General features: G+C 41.0%; 1 protein-coding gene across 1 annotated transcript; it reads left to right on the top strand.

The window, feature by feature from the left end:
* Positions 1-3,887: 3,887 nt before the first annotated feature.
* LOC110953672 (SH3 domain-binding protein 5-like) lies at positions 3,888-19,407 on the top strand. Its single transcript, XM_022197792.2, has 9 exons — positions 3,888-4,239; positions 4,596-4,658; positions 9,655-9,783; positions 14,485-14,649; positions 14,786-14,916; positions 15,217-15,259; positions 16,514-16,730; positions 16,850-17,212; positions 18,160-19,407. The coding sequence occupies exons 1-9, from the start codon at positions 4,162-4,164 to the stop codon at positions 18,333-18,335; spliced, it is 1,365 nt and encodes a 454-aa protein (XP_022053484.1). The 5' UTR covers positions 3,888-4,161; the 3' UTR covers positions 18,336-19,407.
* The last annotated feature ends 564 nt before the right edge of the window (positions 19,408-19,971 follow it).

The following is a 19,971-nucleotide window of genomic DNA, read 5'->3' as shown; positions in this document are numbered from 1 at the left end:
TGTCTGTCAGCCCCCCCCCCCCAGAGGCAGCAAGGTCCCCCAGCCCTGGTGTCATCAGACGCAGGTTATACTAATCTCCCTAGGTTAGCATAGCGGCTGTGTTAGCTCCCTATAGTCAAGAATAGTTTGGGTTGAGCTTTTGGGTTTTAGTGCAGAGTTCTGGTTGCTTACGGGAAGAGTGTAGGTCCAATCACTTGGGCATCTAAGGGTTAAATAAGTGCCATTTTGTTTCACTTAACTGGGTTTCATTCTTATAATTTACTGATTATGTCAACAATTTCCACACAGTGCAATTAAAATAATTTGGTTTAAAATCACATTTATTGCGAATGAAACAAAACAGCCATTGATAATGGAGACGAATGCATGTGTAAAATCACGTCGTCAATCAGTATTTTCCATTTTCGTACATTGTTCTTCACAATGTTTTACAATGTTAACAAAAGAGTAAAACAAAAATTGGGCCCATTCACTCATTTGGCAGCCTCTGACATAGCTGGGGATTTTTTATTTTCTATAGAAAAATCTGGATCAAAAAGCCATAAAACCAGCAGTGCGACTTAAAGGAATAAGAGAGATGATTTTCAGTCTTAGGCAGTACTTTTGTTTTGTCTTTTCATTGGAACTGCCAACAACTGAGTCCAGTAAAACCAGTAAATGAGAACTACACCAGCACTGTCATGACATAATCTGCAAGAAAATTAAACAATCTGTACATCCAAATCACTCACATGCACAAAAAAGCAATTTCAGCATCTGATTTATTATATATTGTTTTATCTATCAACCTCTAAACTCAAAATCCCCAAATCAGAATTAGAGAATTTTTTTCACCATGTATGTGTAAACATAGCAATCTGACTCCAGTTGCTCAATGAAAACATTCATTTAAACAAAATCTAAAGAAAAGAGAATAGCTACAGCTGTAGATGTGTACGACCATGTTTAAAAGTGAACAAAAGTTAAGCACACATTCTGCAGATTCTGAAAACACAGGAATCAATGCAACTATTAAGAATAAATACAGGTTTATTTGCACTTTATATACACTACTGCTCAATAGTTTAGGGTCACTTAGAAATGACCTTGTTTTTTGAAAGAAAGGCAGTTTTTTTTCCCAATGAAGATAAACATTAAATTAATCAGAAATACAGTCTAGACATTGTCAATGTGGTAAATTACAATTCTAGCTGGAAACGGCTGATTTTTAATGGAACATCTCCATAGGGGTACAGAGGAACATTTCCATCAACCATCACTCCTGTGTTCTAATGGTACAGTGTGTTAGCTAATGGTGTTGAAAGGCTAACTGATGATGACAAAACCCTTGTGCAGTTATGTTAGCACATGAATGAGAGTGTGAGTTTTCATGGAAAACATGAAACTGTCTGGGTGGCCCCAAACCTTTGAACAGCAGTGTGCATGGGATTGGTGAACAATAGAGCAGAGAACAATGTTGCTAGAATGAAAATATTAACATTTATGAAACACATATGCAGTGGTGCAAGGTTGGGGATTCAGGATTTGGCGCTGTGGTGATTGTTCAGTGTAAAAATAATCTGTGCCAACTGATAAAGGTCACCAGATATGACTGAAGGTTCTGAGAATTTGCAGTCAGTCTGTTTGACCTTGTGCTAGGGACATTCTAATGGATATATAAGGATAAAACAAAGCCTGAGACAAATCTAACCACTGGGGTTTAATGACCTCATACGGGTCCACTGGTAATTTTTCTATAATATATTATAATTCTGACAGCTTCACAATTAATATGATCCACCAAATTTGTTGACTGACTCCAAGAAACCTATCTTGATTTCTTGTTTTATTTCCATACAGCCCTTCAAAACTTTAAGGGCATCTGGCCAACATCCTACTGGGAACCACTTCCCTAACAAACACTCAGACCACAGTGTTTACATGAATCCGGCTCGCTGCCATTATCCTCCAGCCTGACCCTCCCTGTTCCCTGGAGTCATCACCACCAGAGGGCGAATGAAACCAGAGAAACCTCCACATTGAACTCCATCAAGCAAGAAGAAGGTAGATCCGAAAAGTACAGAAAATATCAGGGTGAAATTTCAAAATAAAAGGGTATTGTTGAGGAAAGCAATGCTTGATTTGGGTTTTAAAAAATATACTGAGCAAAAAATAAACACAGCAAATAATATCATATTTAATTCTTACCAAAAATATTTTTTATCCCTTGATATTTCTACAACAGACAAAGATATCATAAAACAACAACACAGAGACAATCTTAGAAATTATAGTGAGCAGACTGATCAAAGCCAGAACAACAAAAAAGTATCCAGAGATCAAGCATTAAGTCAAAAAATTAGGCCAAAATGTTTGTAAATGACACAAAATCAAATCTTTTTATTAAATATATGATTAACACAATCCACATTTTTAAGTCAAAATTACACAATGTGAAACCATCTGCACTTCTGAATGTCAAATGAATGACCATATATCATATGTTGTTGTTTATTGATTTTTAAAATGGGTTCATAGATAGTTTAAAATCAGTAGTATCCATAAAATGCATATGACTTTTAGACTGAGACTTGTGCACATTGGGGAAATTCTTTTCCACAGCACCATTCTGCTTGGTTTACATTGACAGGACAGACCAAAAACACACATTCCACATAAACACTGTTCAAAATATAAGTGTCATTTTCATGCTGGCCTTTTGTTAAGGGTTGCTATGATAGATGAGATCAGGCTTTTGTCTTGTTGTGCTCATCTGCATATCAGTGTTTTGTGTGTCCTGAGCAAGTGATGCACATAACTCAATGTCTACTCTTGTTGTGTGTGGAATGTAGGCCTCAGTTCTCCACATCACATTTGTAAACGGTTCTTGTCGAACCACAACTGGCCTCCAAACTGATCAACTGATCAATATTCCACCAATCTGACATCTAAAAGGTACATTCCCGTATTATCATGTTAGATTTGATTCTAAAGCAAGTTTAATAGGCGTCTAAATCAGACCTAGCCATTGGTTCAGCTTCATTCTCAGCAGGTATGCAAATATACTAAAAGTGTGCAATTTACACACATATATATCAGAGGTATTTAAACTACGATGCTACTATAATATGAAAAATAAATTGATTGCGATAAAAGAGGGCTATCGTTAGCTCAACAGATTCTGTCAGTGCCTCAGTTCTTATGAAGCCCAGAATATCTCTGATTAACTATAGCTAGCCCTTAGCCCAGTCAAATAATCATTTCATATTTTATATTGGGTATCTACAATAGTAATTGTTTTAGTCACACAAAGATCCAATAACATTTGGGCTAAAACTGGGCTTATTACAAGAAATTGCAATTAAAATTGTTAACAAAATATAGACTTAATTTGTGAATTTAAGGTATTAAAAGGTCTGTGTGTGATGTATAAATTCTGCATGAAAAGCTAAACTTGTTTGCTTGAAATATTCAGGACTACGAGAGCTGTGACTGAGCCACGGCGATAAACTGGACCTTCTTTTCAATGAGACTTTAATATTTCAAGGTGAGTCCACAGAACTTCATTCCATACAAAAAAAAAAAACAAACACAAGCAAAGAAGCATTGAAGAAAGCACATGTTGGAGCTGAGGCCTCTTTCAGCCAACCCTTGCGGTAGTGTCTACAGATACGGACCCGTACCCGTAGCCTGTGGCCTACGGATACGGCACTTTCCCTTAGCATAAATATTAATGAGACGACATGAATATTAATGAGCCGGCTGATGAACGCGCTTTGTGATTGGCTGGTAATCCGACGTACATATCAACCAAACGTTGCACTGTATGATGCTTTTATTTTGAAAACTCAAAGCAGAAGCCGTTCTATTGATGAATACATGCCATTTTACTTTTTCTTCTCCCACAGTTTGTCCGTGGTCGATCCCTGAGGTGGTGATCCTTTTAACAGTGCGCGCTGGATCTCCCTGCGGCAGGACGCGCGTCTCTGCAGACACCAGACTGACTGCTCTGCTTTATCCGCCTGCACTAGAACCCTTCAGCTGTCTGGAGCAATGCGCTGCGTTCTGCGTAAAGGTTAGAGAGGGCGGATCACTGCTGGACACCTCTGCCTGCCCAGCACTCCAGGGGTCGGGCTTTGTTAACTGTGAGGACCCTCAATTCTTTGCCAAGATATTGTGAGAATGGAACCAAATGGGAATAACTGTGAGGATGACCTGCAGTGTGCTGAGGAGGAAGAAGAGGTGGATCCCAGAATCCAGGTGAGACGGGGTCAGAATGGGTCCAGATGTGGCTACCAGTGAAGTGACATTGGGATGGAAATGGACAAATTAACAGAACTGTCAGATTGTGTGAAATGTTCTTAAAATGTTAACCTCGATGCTTCTTGAATAAGAAAATGCTACTTTATTGTTGATACTATAACAACTCAGTTGAAAGAAGTAGCTGTGAGGTGAATGCAGTGAAATGCTCCAGTATGTTCAGGAAAAGATGTGCTTCAAAGGTGCTTGTTCTTTCAGGCTCAGTAAACAGAAGTCACAGTTTAACCTCATGTCTAATTTAACCGCAGTCCTCCCTCCCCCTGTCATCCCATCCCTGCCATGTTGTCTGTAAACAGGGAGAGCTGGAGAAGTTGAACCAGTCTACAGATGACATTAACCGCTGGGAGAGTGAGCTGGAGGTAAGACCAAATACCAGCATTATTATCATTATTCCCCAGCCTGCTGGGGTAGACACTTCCAGTATCTCACAGAGCCACTAATTCTCACTTTTTAGACTTAAAATCTAAAGTTTTACCATAAATAAGTGAGAAATCCTGTCAGAGATAATCATCTTGTTTCCAGAAAGGGTTTTGTGTGTTTCAGGGATTTGCCCGGCAACGAGGTGCTTGCTTTGAAAACGCTTCACATGGATTGTTTTGCAAAGATGGAAATTTCCTAAATGAGTGAGCTGCTTTTGAGGGGAAACGTGGAAAAACTGAAGCTGCTGCTCCTGCAAAATCCAGCTACACCGTATAACCGCTCAGTGCTAGAAGACGCATAACTGTGGTCTGAATGTTAAATATAATATTTGAATGGCACATTCGGAGCAGACTAAATCCCAAATACTTCTGTCGTCGCCCTGCAGCTCCCTCAGGCTTCCTTTAAAACCACAAATGAAACTGTTATAAAGAGGAAAAGGTTTTAAAATCAAGAGAGGAACTGTAGAAAGATGGATGGTTGGTGGAAATGAGTTTTTACAGTGCTTGCTTGCATTCAAATGTGTGCTAGTTAGGTTACTGTTCAGCAAAAACCAAAAACATTCCAGAGTGAGACCACAGTTTTTCTTTTCCTCGGAGCAGGCCTCTTCTGTTTCTCATTAGACCTGCACTCACATCCAGACTCCACAAACCAGAGCTGGAAGAAACAGAACAGCAGAGACAAAGACAGAATGAGTGGATCAGATTTGTATCATTTTTATTTGATTCACATTTTCAAGCTAAATATGGGACAACTTTTATAAAACATGATTATTTCTGAATCTATCTGATATCTACTGCTGTTTATTGTTCTTTGGAAAACTCACTTTTTATCACTGCTGTGGGAATGTTTTCATGAAGCATCTGTGTCAGTGAGGTGATTGATGCCCTATAAATAAACACGCAGACAACAACAAACAGAAAAAAGAAAGAAGGCGATTCATCAGGAAGCAAAATGAAAGTAAGGAGCTGAGGAATGTGGAAAGTGCCGCTGGCAGGCTGCAGGCTGTTTTCCAGCAGAGCCTGGGGTTGATTAAGGATGATGTGCTGTAGATTCACTGGATTCAGGAGAAGCTCAGGCAATGAGGTTAAATCCATGCTCAGATTCTGGTTTTGACTCTGCCAACACAATGCTAAAACCCTCGTGTGCCCCTGGCAGAGCTGGAAGACCGCACGTATTCATGTGTGTTGGAACAATCACACAGAAACCTCCTGGCCAAGAGTGTGTGCCGTCAATAACCGGCTACAATATATGAGCAGTGCTTTTACTGGATTTAAATCCTGGATTCTTTGCTGTGTCACTGCAGGAAGACGTCAGGAAGCATTATGAGGTCACAGGACGTGCGCTTCCTGTAGCACCCTCTCCCTTTTCCCTCTTTAAGCACTCTTTTTCTCCTCCGTCAGTGCTGTGAACAGGATGCAGGTGCCGCTGCCTTTCAAACCCCTGTTCTGCAAATTACAAGACATACTGGATCCACTCCCACTCTGAAATGGAGTGGATCTCTGTTTGTAGTCACACTCACAGCTGGATGAAGCACCCTTCGTAAGGTGGAAGGTATAAAATATATCCAGCGGCAAGCTACAAGATGAACTGAAACGCATGGAGAAAACTTCTTGTAAACATCTCCCCGTTTTTGACTCTCATACGCATCTTAATTTTCTCCCAACAATCCCTGGAAACACATTTTACAATCCAATGAACACATTTGCAGTTTTCTTACTCTGACAACCAGATGTATATTCAGGTAAACTGCCTAATAAAGTATTCCACCTCCTTGCTTTTCAACATTGAATCATGGTCAAAGTTTTTTGACTTTACAAGAAAAGACTCTTTCTTGTCAAAGTGACTTGGAAATTGTCTTGTATCTATCCTTTTGCTGTTATTTTTTTAATGACGTTTCCACTGAGTTGCTTGGTGCTGTGTTGTTATTATGGTGTAGTCATAACTAGCAGTACTGATTCACCAGTGATCAGATCTTCCAGATACAGGTGTCGTCATACTTCACTCACTTAAGACACACTCACTGCATTCATGATCTGCATTTCACTAGTTGTGCAACTTCTAGCATGAACGGGCTGCACCTGTGTTGGAATGGATGAGTCACTTTAAGGGTGTTAATACTTATGTAATCTCTTATTTTGCATTTTATGCTACTGGCAACTTTTTTGCAACAGCTTTTTCCACTCCTTCCGCTGTATATGTGTTGCTGTTTTGAAAATCGGTCACTTGGGGAAACAAAAACAATGATTTCTGAGTAACAACCTGCACGCTGAATCAGGTTTGGATTGTGCAATAAGGCAGCCCTGCTTTTTTTCCCAAACAAAAAATTCCCCCGTCACTATTTTCAGCGACCATGAAGAAAACACAGCATAGCGTTTTTTTTCACTCAGAGTAGAATTATAATGAAATGCAGCCAGACCATTCTCCACAGTGCAGAGAATAGTCTAACTGTGCAAGACTATCGTTTTCTAGACGTTACTACCTTTAAGTTAGCAGGTAGCTGTTGAGAAGTTATATTTTTACAGAGTTTGCTTCACAACAGACACAACATGGTGTTGCATGATGCTACTAAGGCCTTGTCCACATGTCTATGGGTGCATTTTTAAAACAATGCTTTTTCTTTTTGTTCTGGCTTTTCGGCTATAAGCAAATGCAGTTTTAGATCTGTCAGTACAGACCTACCCCTGCATCAATTTCTCAGAAACTCTATTTGCAGTGTTAATGTGTAAACAGGAGTGCAAACACTTGCATTCACCTTCTGACTGGGTCATCTTTCCCTGATTAATTATCACACCCCTGCTACCTCCACAACTAACCAACCACCCCTCTGCTTCTTGTTCACGCTGGTATATGTATGATCAGTGTAGATGAACAGTCACGAGGTTTATGTTTTCAGGCGAGTTAGTATAGACAGGGATTATTTCTGAAACAATTCTAAAACACTCGTTTGAACAGGAAAGGTTTTTTTAGTATGTATTATTGTGGACGCAGTCTAAGTCAGCATCAATGTAGCCTCACTGTTGGAAGGTTTTATCACCTACTTCTACTCACTTGTTGCAGCACTTAATGCGGCAGACTCTCCAAATGAACAGTGAGGAATTGGATAGGAAGGGGGTGTAGTTTAAGAAAAGGCCCATGAACATACACATACACACACACAGACACTCCATTCTTGTCAGTTCTTCTTGTTTTTATGTTTGTATGGTTTTCTGTGAGTACATTCATAGACATAATGCATTCCCAAGCCCCTTGCCTTAACCGCTAATTAAATTTGAGCCAGTTTTATTCATTTAGTGCCAATTTACAACACAAATCATCTCAGGGCACTTAACATAATCAGGGGGAATACCTTACAATTTCCAAAGGATTCCCCTTGAGCTACTCTTTGGTGATGTCTGAAAGAAAAGCACTCTCTTTGAACAGTAAGAAACCACACAACGCTGGCCATTTCAGGGAGGCCAAGAACAGAAACGTGTAGTTCTGCAACCAGAGATACCTGCAGAGAAGACAAACACAAACTAGACAGAGGAAAAGAAGTTGTAAAGTTAGTGATATGCAAAGGTGGCATATAAATGAAGGAAACAAGGTCAATGAAGCAATGCTAATATGGGAGAAATTTGATCTCTCTCATCACAGTTTCTGTCAGTACTCTGGAGGTTGTCCTCACCCTAACCCCAAACTAAACCAAACCTAATACCTCAGCCTAAACCTCAACCCTGAAACCAAGCCTGAAGACTTTGAGGGAATGTAGAAAATAGTGAGAACTGGCCAAATTGTCCTCACACAGAGGATCTAAAACTCAAACTGGTGCTCTCAGAAGTTGGGTTTCCATTACAGTTTTTCGCAAAATAAAAGCAATACTTCTAAAATTTTGACAAAGTATATTTGCGCTTTGAACGTGTTTCCATTGAAGGTTGTTCTGGGCAGAAGCATCATAACTCTTGTAAAATATCATCCCGCGAGATTTCACTGCAGGAAATCATTTCCGCTTCTATCTCCTTATAACACTCTGCATTCCTCTGCTGTTTGCTGTCTAGTATGGCAGTGATGTTTTTCTCAAGAATAATGGCAAGAAAAGTCTCGGTCTCCTCTTCTGTCCACACGTACCGCGCCATGTTTACTCCAAGAGAACAGGTCATGTGACCAGGTACGTCACGTCCGGTGATGTATAATTGCGGAAAAAGTGTTTCCATTGCGCTTTTGCGATATTTTTCAATATCGAAACGTCTGAAAAACCACCTCATGAGAGCGTAAAAACTTTTTAGCCATATTTTCGTCTTTTTTCGAAATTCAGGTGTTTCCATTACCAGTTTTTTATAGCGCTATTTACATTTTGCACATATCTAAGGGTAATGGAAACACAGCTTCTGACAGACACATTGACAAACATGCAAACAGGTGGTTGGCATCAGTGAACCTGTCCTATAGGTTCGATGACAGATCATATCTATGAATAACAAGTACTGTCAGTGTCACTTTGGCCTTTAAGGCAAAGAATGTACACACAAACACACACCTAGATGCTATGCCTCGTATCTCACAAATGTTCACCAGTTCACCACCAATGAATGTGTAGCACCTCATCAGCACTGTGGGTAAAAACAACCATTGCAACAAAAAAACATGACTGAGATACTGTACAGCTGTAGACAGCTGTGCGTGGTAATGCTTGTTCTTGTATTTGGGTATTAGTTTAGTCAAGACTTGATTTGGAAGAGCTGCTTTAGAGGCACAAGGCCAAATTTATCAGGGCCAGCAGAACAGCACTATCCACGAGGGCCAAATTGTGACTTAAAATATTACACACAAGGGAACATACAGCCACACTATTGACACGGTGGTGCTCTGACCTAACTTGCGGACATCTTCACCATGAGCGATGAACAATGTGCATCAGTTTGACATAAGTTCAGATGCTTTCTGTTTGAATGTGTGCAGGACTGCCGTCAGCGGTTTCGAGCAGTGCTGGTAGAAGCAACGGTGAAGCTGGATGAGCAGGTGAAGAGGATCGGACGAGCTGTGGATGACTCCAAACCCTACTGGGAAGCCCGCAAAGTGGCAAGACAGGTACAGACACACACACGCACAAACATATGCTGGCAAAGGAAAGCTGGAGTGACTGCGAGGTCGGCAGACAGAAAGTGTGAGGGCAGGCTTACTGAGGATTAGCAGTGAGAAGTTTAAAGAGCTCTGCTTATATCTACTTAAAGGGAGCGCAGTCACGTGGTGTCTATTTTTAAACTCAGTCACACCTCTGCATCCTCAGCTAATGTCACACACAAACACACGCACCATCTCTGTGTGGAGGAGAAACTGATACGACGCAACATTTTGCATGACCTGACTTGTCTTTTACTGAATCTTGGAGGTCTTGCCATGCTTGCTGCTCTCTCGCAGGTAGATACAAAGTAGGACGACTTCCCCAGTGGTTTGTTCGTTAAACTGTGCTGTTCCCTTTCGGGTGGGTCATGTACTTTGCTGTCTAATTGCTCCAGCCTGTTGAGGCTTTGATCTGATTGGGCAGAAATTTCAAGTCCAGCAGCCTCCTCCATTCTAGCCAATAAAGAAGCAGCTTATGAGTCATACATCAGAAGGCTGACATTTGTGTGTCAGAGCTGAGCTGTTAAATGGAAATAGACTGTGTATTTGTGTGTGTGTGTGTGTTTCTGTTTGTCCTTGCTTCGCTCTGTTGCAATATGACAAACTACCTGCCAGTGGCATCTGCTTCTGACGGCAACACGTGAGTGGCTGGGATTACTGGGGGGTTTTGAATTTTAATAGGACCTGCGTTCACGTGAAAGGATGACAGGCCCTCTGTAGGCTCGTGTGTGTAGGTATGTGTGTGTGTGTGTGTGTGTGTGTGTGTGTGTGTGTGTGTGTGTGTGTGTGTGTATGATCAGGGGATTTAAATAGAGCAAAGCTGATCAAGGCCTCGGGTTAAACTGGTGTATTGTCTGGTCATGATTTATGGATGAATATTTCATATTTAATACCTGACCTATTTTAAAAGGATTCAGATACATACCCTCACTGACCCTCCCGCACAAACACACAGTATTGCAGATACCCCCACCCAACCCCCATGTTTTCCCCCTTACATTCCAGCAGACTTTGGGGGGGTTGGCGTATAGGAATTTGCCAGTACTGTCCTATCTTTTGTCCCTTTTTACCCAGCATTCTCTTCTGCACCACTGCCTGTCTGTCTGGCTCTCTGTCCCCCATCCTCACCCTCTGCCTCACCTCTTTGCCCTCCATTTGTCATCTTGGTAAACTGTAAATAGGGTGAATTTCAAGAGACAAAGGCATCAGACAGGATGACAGTGTCTGACACATGAATTATAAAGGAGTCACGTGCACAGTCACACACGCACTCGTGCACACACATCAAAAACATCCTTCAGTAGGAGGATTTTTACGCTCCTGGTGCATATCTTGGGGTGACAGTGTGTCATGGTTTTACAGAGAGAAAAGCATCCTATTGTGTGGTTCAGAGTGTCATATAATGTGCGCTCAGTGACATCAAGTTAATTAACTGATAACAAAGCTCATCATTTGCATACTGTCTGAAGCTCAGCAGGCTTTTGTGCTGTAAAGATAACACCAAATTGTGTCCTCCAGCTCTGATGCATGCTATTTAATGGGGTGTCAAAGATTTGTCAGCTGCTAAAAAGAAAAGAAACAGCAGAAGTTCACAAAGTGACGCATGAGGAAGGCTGCTCTGTCCAGGAAGTCCTGGTGTTTTAGTCTCCACCTTGATATATACCAACAAGGATGCAGGCAGCTTTAAAGTCTCCGTCACTTCTCTGTTTCTCCTTCATGTTTTCCTTTCATTAAAAATCCATCCTCCTCCTTCTGTTTCCCCTGCAACCCCTCTAATCTCAGAGCCTGGGAAATGGGTCATATGAGGGACAAAGAGTTAGGATTCATCTTTGCCCGGTTTGTCAAGCTAACAGATTGCATGTAACGAGCAACTGTTATCTTCCCACTCCTCTCCTCTATCTCTTCACCTTCCCGAAGGGGCCCTTACAACCCCGGATAGCACGTCAAACTGCTGACACACCCTGATATATCAATACCAACGCAGAGGATGCCAGCTTTTCTGGTTTCTACATTTTGAGTGAGGCGATGCAGACCTCTGCCTGCTCACGTCACTGCTGGAGGTTTTATCTTAAACATGGCTGTCAGTGACAGAAGTCATGTTACAGAGGTTAATGCAGAAAGCCAGGGAAGGCCATGAGAAAAAGTGTAATACCTAAAGGAATTGCTCTGACCTTTTGGGAGTCTGGTCTATTAAAGCTGTTTCATGTGAAATGTGTCACTCCTGGGGGCTAACACATAGAGAACCTCTTCATTCTGCTTTTCCCTGGTTTGAGTGTTTCAGACTCTTTCAGCAAATTCTTCTGGTGTTACGGTCCACAACTTTAAGTTCACAGTCGCCACTCTCATCATCTCAAGTCACAAGCGGCTGTTTTAACAAAAAGGTTCTGATAAACACAGCGTATGCTACGCCAACCATGTCTATGGTAAACACATGTAGCAATGTAGCTGAATACCTATTTATTTTCTTGTGACTTGGTAGATTTTCAGCAGCAAATTCTATGGCTGAAAAATTAAGTAACAAAGAAATGAAAAAACTGCAGTTTCACAAATGTCCACTTGAGGCTGGCTCCAAATTTGAGTCAATCCCCATAGATCCCCATGTTAAAGTGCTCAACTTTACAGCAGAAATAAACATGTTTGCAGCCTGATAAAAAGAAAACATGTATTTGGTCTTTATAGTTAAATGCCCTGCTCATGACAACTGTATAGACGTTAACTTTCTATATAACTAACACGTTTAAGTTGTATTGGGGCTTAAAGGTCAGCACACAAACAGCTGTGAACACCCACAGATGTGTAGCTGTTGTTATATACTACTTTACCAGTCCACAGGAGTTCACTTGGAAGACTCTGTTCACTGCTACGTATTCTGGATACACACTAATGACTCCTGTAGTTTAGTTGTAAGTTTTACCTCGAGACACCACATTCAGCTTAAAAACCACTGTTCAGGAAATCTATGGGTGATGGGTTCATTCATTTTTATATGTGGTCAAGACACATACAGGCATTACATCACACAACTCTAAGTACAAGTTTCTGCTCAGTTTCTCCAAGATGCCAAAATACATAAAGGCAGGTTTAAATAGTCTAACTCAAACTAGTCTAACATACAGAGATCATTTTAACCCTCTTATTATTATACAGTGGGTCCAGTGTTAAAGTGCTACATTCTACCTCCAACTTTTCTACAATAAAAATACCCGTGTGTAATGCGTACATGTTGACAGGAATTTTTTTGTATAGAAATACCCTGGTGCCATTTCACATTGACATTGTGTAAAATCGCTTGAGAAGAAACACTCCCAAAGAAAAAAGTACATTTGAATTCCAAACAGTAGATGTTTGGAACTGTGAAATGGTGAAGTGTTCAAATGAATGGCTGGCTTTGTTTCACCATAAAATGGTCATTTAATCACAACAATAATCTATTGAAAGCACTGAGGGATACAAAAACAAACCAGACGAGAAAATTTGCTTCCATTGTAGTGTAAAGTCAATACAGACAGACAATACAGTTAAAACAGCGCAGGAAGCATAATGATAGACAAGACACTTACAAAATGTCAGAGGGTTACATGTTACTTAAAACAAACTCAAAATATGTTCCTTTAATTCTTAAACAGTTTTTAAAAATGTCCAGGAACCCCATAAAGGACTAGAGTAAAGTATCATTTTGGATGTGTTTGATGCAAATAAAATAATAAAGCAGAGCATCTCTTCAACTGTAAACCCCTGAGGTTTCCTAAGATAAAAGTCATCAAGATGTGTAGCAGGATGAAAAATGTGTTTCGTGTAACATCATCGTCAATATGAATGGAATATTTCAGTATGTAATATTTGAGGCAAGTTTGAATGAAAACGCATGCAGTGTTTTTATTTTTTCATTAAATGTCCATCTCTGTCCAAAATGCTACAGTAAATGTCTATGACTTGTGCTCAGTATGGTTAATGCATTTTCATAGGCTTTCCCAATTTTAATATTTAAACATGGGCTCACTTTTATCTTTGTCTAAGTTTAAGGTCTCCATTTCTAAATATGAACATCTGGGATAGCCGAAATTTCCAGATTATTTTTATCTTGTTCAAGGAAATCCGATTGGAATTACTGTAACTGCTTAATCCTGGCTTTCAGCCGACCGCTGACCTTTAAGTCACGCCTGTCAGAGTGGAGAGAGTGGGTCCAAATATGTCCAGCGTGATGAGAATAATCCCCCTATTGACTGTGACAGTGGGAAGGAAGAGCCCACTGATAATGTGTCAGATTTCTTTAGTGACAAAGCTTCTGTTTGTCTATCGGATCAGGGCATGGTCGTCTTTCTGTACAAGTGTGTGTGCAGTGCCAAGTCTCTTTAGTTCCCCTTTGGCTGTCAGACGAAATCAGCCATGGTTCCGTCAGAGGAAATGTACTGCAGGACAAAAATTACACACACAAGGACGGCTGCTCGATTCATGTTGTGTAAGAACAAACCCTTTGTCACAATGCTGTGGTTTCAACTTTACGTCATCTTTTTCACTCTTGTCAGCGGTAATGACATCAGAATTAAGTGAAATCACATGTTTCAGCAGCAGTATTTACCGCCTGAAAGCTGAATTTTGTCTTGTATTTTGGTTTCCAGTCAGCACTGAATAAATTATAACTGTCCGCCCTTTCTTTCTTAACTCCAGGCCCAAGTTGAAGCCCAAAAGGCCACTCAGGAATTCCAGCGAGCGGTGGAGATCCTGCGGGCGGCCAAAGAAACCATCGCTCTGGCTGAGGAGCGGCTGCTGGAGGAGGACACCCGCCAGTTCGACTCCGCCTGGCAGGAAATGCTCAACCATGCCACACAGAGAGTATGTGCATAATGCAGGCCAAAATAGAGCCCCATTCTTGCAATAGAAGGTTTACACAGCTTCTGCCTCTGGAGATAGTGAAAGTTTGCTAGATTTTAACACTTAAAATAAACCTTATTTTTCTCGATTGTTTCAGGTAATGGAGGCAGAGCAGGCAAGAACACGCAGTGAAGCGGAACACAAAAAAACAGCAGCAAACTACAACTCCTGTATCAGCCACATGAGGCAGTTAGAGAAGAAACTAAAGCGCTCCATCAATAAATCCAGGTCTGTGCTTGTGTTTCCTTTGTGATAAAGTGGAATTGATGGTCATGAGCTTCCCCCTGCTTTGGCCTCTTTATGTGTGTGTGTGTGTGTGTGAGACATTGGGGCTACGTTAATGTCATCTAATGCAATCCAGATGTTTCGTGTGTTGCTTGTGCAGTGTTGGGGTGTCTCCCCTTCCGAGAGCCAAGGAATGTGAGTGCTCACAGAGGAGTGTTATTCTTCTAGCAGTTCCTCCAGTGACGACGACTGGCAAAGTTTTTCCCTCCCCTCTCAGCTTTTCTTCTTTTTCTCTCCCCGCAGGCCGTATTTTGAACTGAAAGCCAAGTATTATCTACAGCTTGAGGTATGTATATACACCCAGTCAAACATTTAAACCTATTAGCATGACTAAATATGTGGATTGTGCATATTTAGCATTGCTAATATTGATGTGTTGATTTGTAGGTTTACCATCTTGATCCAGACTGATTTAGATCTTTAGATTGATTTTGTCCAATTTTTTTGGTTTATGACCAAGTATCTAGAACATTCCCATCAGTCTCAGCTGTACTTTTGCATGTTTATGTGTTAAATCAAAAATGCACATTTGGTAGGCATTATACCTGTTGAATGTCAACATGTTAGCATGGTGATTGTGAGTCTGTGTAGCTCCACTAGTAAACACCACTGTGCCTAAGTGCAGCTTCACAGAGCTATTACAATGACTGTGGTTGCATGGATAGCTGTAGACACCACGGTGATTGAATTATACTACTTTTTAATCTGCTTGGATGTCATAAAAACTCAAGGTTTCTAGTAGACAGCTGTAGTTAATGTCTGGCAAGTGCCAAAAAATTGCAACAAAGTCATATTTTCATATGCAAGTTAGATTTGTGGCAAACTTGTCATGGATTTATGGCTAGAATGCAAACAATTGATCTTTAATTACATTTTTTACTGCAGGTTCACTAGAATGTTTGCTGTTTGTAGCAAGTTGCTGATGTGTTTCTGGAAAATATTCACAAGTCATCCATCCATCTACTAATTCCTCTTTACCCATCCGAGAGTCACGGGGGCTTAGGCCTGGCTGACATTCTGGCGAGAAGCAGTTTACACTCTGGTTAGATCGTCAGTCCCTTGTAGGGCCAACACAGAGAGGCAGATGAGTTAGGATCACCATTTAGTCTAACATACATCTCTTTTGGCTCTGGGGGGAGGCCAGAGCACCCAAAGGAAACCATGCAAACTACCATGCAAGCACTAAGAAAACCTATCTCAGTAGTATAAGACACCTACATGAAATAAGTATTGTATGTATTCCACACAAGCACAATACTGCCAAGCATTTGCACTGCTGCTTTGTAGCACAGTATTTACACAGACACAGTTTTGTCAGTATGCAGATGTCCATGGAGAGATTCACACAGACTCTCACTGTCTTGGGCATATGGCAAATTTATGTCATTCGGAATATAAATTTTGCCATCTGCTGGCCTTAGGGAACAATCCTCACTCTGTAAATGCCACACAGCCTAATGAAACTGTGTATAATTCATATTTGCAAACAGTTTTACTAGTAGTCAAAGTTTGCTGAGAAACTCTGATTGATTTCTCATAGCAACTGAAGCGTCATGTGGACGAACGTCAGGCCAAACTAGTTGTTGCCAAGGCCGAGTACCGTGCGGCGCTACGCAATCTGGAAAGCATCTCGGAGGAGATCCACGCCCAGCGACGCTCCCTCGCCATGGGAACCAGGGAGCAAGGCGTTGGTGCCGAAGGAGACGGAGGTAACGAGGACATCGCCAACTTCCAAATGGAGTCAGACGGCCTGTCAAGTGAGTATAACCAGCACTCTGAGATCAGGAATCATCCACTTCATCAATCCACCGTTTCTTGTGCTGTTGGTGCATCTGTGTGTCTGCATGTTTAAAGTTCATATCTGTGTGTGTTTCAGTGGTGTCAGTGTCCATTGACGAAGAGGGCAGTCACAGTAGCAGCTCAGAGGAGGAGGCCGACTCTCACTCCACCTCCTCTCCCCAACCAGTGCCCTCCTCGCCTTCTTCCTCTTCCTGCTCCCATCCTTCCACCTCTGCCTCCACCCCACTCGACATGCCCAGCCCTTTACCCTCCTCCTACTTTTCTTCCTCTCCATCTTCCACCATCCAGTCCTCCTCTTGTCCCGATGGCCTGGAGTTAGCGAGCCCCTGTAGCTCTCACAGCCCAGACTCAGTGTGCGGTTCTGGGCATGCCTCACCTCTCCTGGGCCCTCGCAGCCAGTGCAGTGGAGCTTCCTCTCCAGACTGCGACCAGGAGAGAGGTGACCACTGACCTCTAATGTTGGGAATGTTTTGTATGTTTGTTTATCTTAAAGCTCCACTTAAATATATTGGGAGATACAGAGGTGGAAACAAGAGATGATTGGTTTATCTGAACATACATACTGAAAGTAGGGGGTGATGGCGGTAGAAAACTTAGAAATCTGCTTATCAGCACTTCTAAAGCTCCCACATGAAGTGGGTATATCTAACTTGTTATAGAAATGTTCAAATCAGTAACAGCAATAACATCAGCACCTCGTAAGATGGAATTTTTCCATTCAGCCTATTCAGTCATGGAGGAAGTGCTCAGAGCGTTTATTTATTTGCACGTAAAAGTAGCAGTGCTGTAAATAACTATCAATATAATGTACATATGTAACTTATGCTGCTGAAGGGATTCCAAGCTCAGAAATAAATGGTCCTGTGTTTGCCTTTTGGTAACTTTTGGCTTATTTTAACTTTTTTTTTTTTACTGATGGGTAGTTTAGTCATACTGCATCATATGTTTTGATTGTGAAATCTTTATATGAACTGGAATCAGCATTTGTAGCTGTGGAAGAAATGGAGGGAGAGAGTAAAAAGTGCAGTAGATCCAACAGCAACATTAAATCTGTCTTATATTGGTTCGGTCCCACTCATGCTGCCAAAATAACTGTGCCCTGTGATGCTGGCAGTGGATCCTGTGGGGTTTGTGGGTTGCAGGGTGGATCCTCCATCCTAGATTGGATTGAGATCTGGGCAGTGTTATTCACTTCGCCTTTCAGTGGTTTCAATATTGTGGTTCATCAGTGTAAAGTATAAAGTAGCATTTAAATGCAACTACAGGTACCTAGTATTTTTACTTAAGCATAGTACATTTATTTAGTAAAGAAAATTGCTGTATGCCCTGTTAACTTGCAGATTTATTAACAAATGTTTGCATTCTTTCTTTTCTTGTGTGTTGCAGGTGACAGAGCAGAGGGAGCCGAGGCGACATTAGAAGCCGGCCTGAACAAGCTGTCTTTGACTGTAGCACAAGAACAAGAAGCGGATTCTGGGGATGAACAAGACCCCCATTTTATTAACCCTGAAATCTCCTCTCCCAGTGCCGCCACTGCCATTCTGCTGCTCAACAGCGTCTAAAGACGTTTGTCGCGCTTGCAACACTCGCTGTGCTCAGCTTCAAGCCTCAGAAAGGACTTACTGTCAGAAGACATGGAGCAGAGTGAAGCAGCCACAGAAAACAATGAGACAGCAAGCTGCAAACCCGTATGACATTGTCTCAGTGTTGCCTAAACATCAGTGGTGTCACATGAGAGGTGCTATATGGATTTGACATCAGTATATTGTGTTAAATAAACTGGATTTATTGTAAACAGATGTGATCGGAGACGGGATGATCAAACCTGTGGCATTAGGACTAGTGTAATTCAAAGGACTACATTTCTCATAAGGCTCCATGATTCATGTTACAAAGAGTTATTTGCCATTTGATGGATTTTCCTTCATCTGTATTTGCCCAGATAAGACCATGCTCTTCTTTTGTGCCATAAATCCCTTTCTGTAGTACAGCACTATGACGAATATTCTGTCCATTTTGTAGAGGCTGTCTGTCATTTCAGCGATGATGTAACTTGTCTACAGCCATGCAGTGCCGTGTCCACATTAATGTAGTAAACTTTATAATTGATGTTAACATGCAACTGTTGGCACCACTAAGATGCGTTTTGTATTTATGTGAAAAAAAAAAACCACGAGCCTCTACTGGCTTCAAATGAGGATCGAAATAGGACAAAACCAAGCAAAGTTTCTGTCATGTTCTGCCTTTATTTCTCAACCCTTTTCAATTTATTCTGTTGAGTGTGGATTCAACTGTGGAGAAATAATCAACAAGGAAAAAAACTGGAGTGCAAACAGTACTCTGAGCACTAAAGAGACTTAGAATGGTCTTCCATTTAGAGTCGTGAGTGAGCGAGTGAGTGTGTTGTCGAGTGCAAAGTGCAAACCGCATTCTCAGGTGGTTTGTTTGTGTGGATGATGTTTTTGAATGTGTGTCTGTTGGTGCTTTTGACAAATGTTCAAATACTACCCTGTAGCGCAGATATTCTATATTTATACTCCTGTATTCTTGTATATGAACAATGTTTTGTGGTTCCTGTTGTAATTGTTTAACACAAAATAGGCAATAAACATGTGTTTCATGTAACAAACATTAGACTTAGAATGGTTCCTGTCTCTTGAGGTTCTTGCGAGTTTTCTGGAAGTGGCAAGTTTGTCCTGTTAACCAGAAGAATGTGTAAAAATTTGCAGTTAGTCAGACACTACAGGCAAACAGATTGTTTTTCATGCATTGGTCAATTACAGGGGGGACATCTTTAAAAACACATTTAGCTTCTTTTCATCTCTGCATTTCAGTTATATTACATATCTTTAAAGGCTGTTTTTTCAAAATGAGTTTTTTCTCATAATCTGAACCAGAAATCTCCTCCTCAGTAGCTCTTATACAACAAATGTTCCATTTTTATTCCCATATCTAATCTGATTTCTGGAACATTTTTGTCCAAAAAAAATAGCAAAAAATGCATTTTTTCTAGCTGTCTCAGAAGTTTCTGATTTATAGTGTTAGATTTAATTTTCCTAAATCTCTGCTGTAAAACTTGAAAATGAAACAAGAAGCTTGTGAAGCTGACTATATCCTCATTTGCATATTTGACATAACATTTCAGAAAAATTATAGCACACTAAAACAATTGTTGTATTGTGAATGATCAGCTGGGAC

The sequence above is a fragment of the Acanthochromis polyacanthus genome, chromosome 11, assembly GCF_021347895.1.
Source record: "Acanthochromis polyacanthus isolate Apoly-LR-REF ecotype Palm Island chromosome 11, KAUST_Apoly_ChrSc, whole genome shotgun sequence".
NCBI classification, from domain to species: Eukaryota; Metazoa; Chordata; class Actinopteri; family Pomacentridae; genus Acanthochromis; species Acanthochromis polyacanthus.
The sequence above is the reverse complement of the archived record's forward strand: the minus strand, read 5'-3'. Positions and strand labels throughout refer to the sequence as shown.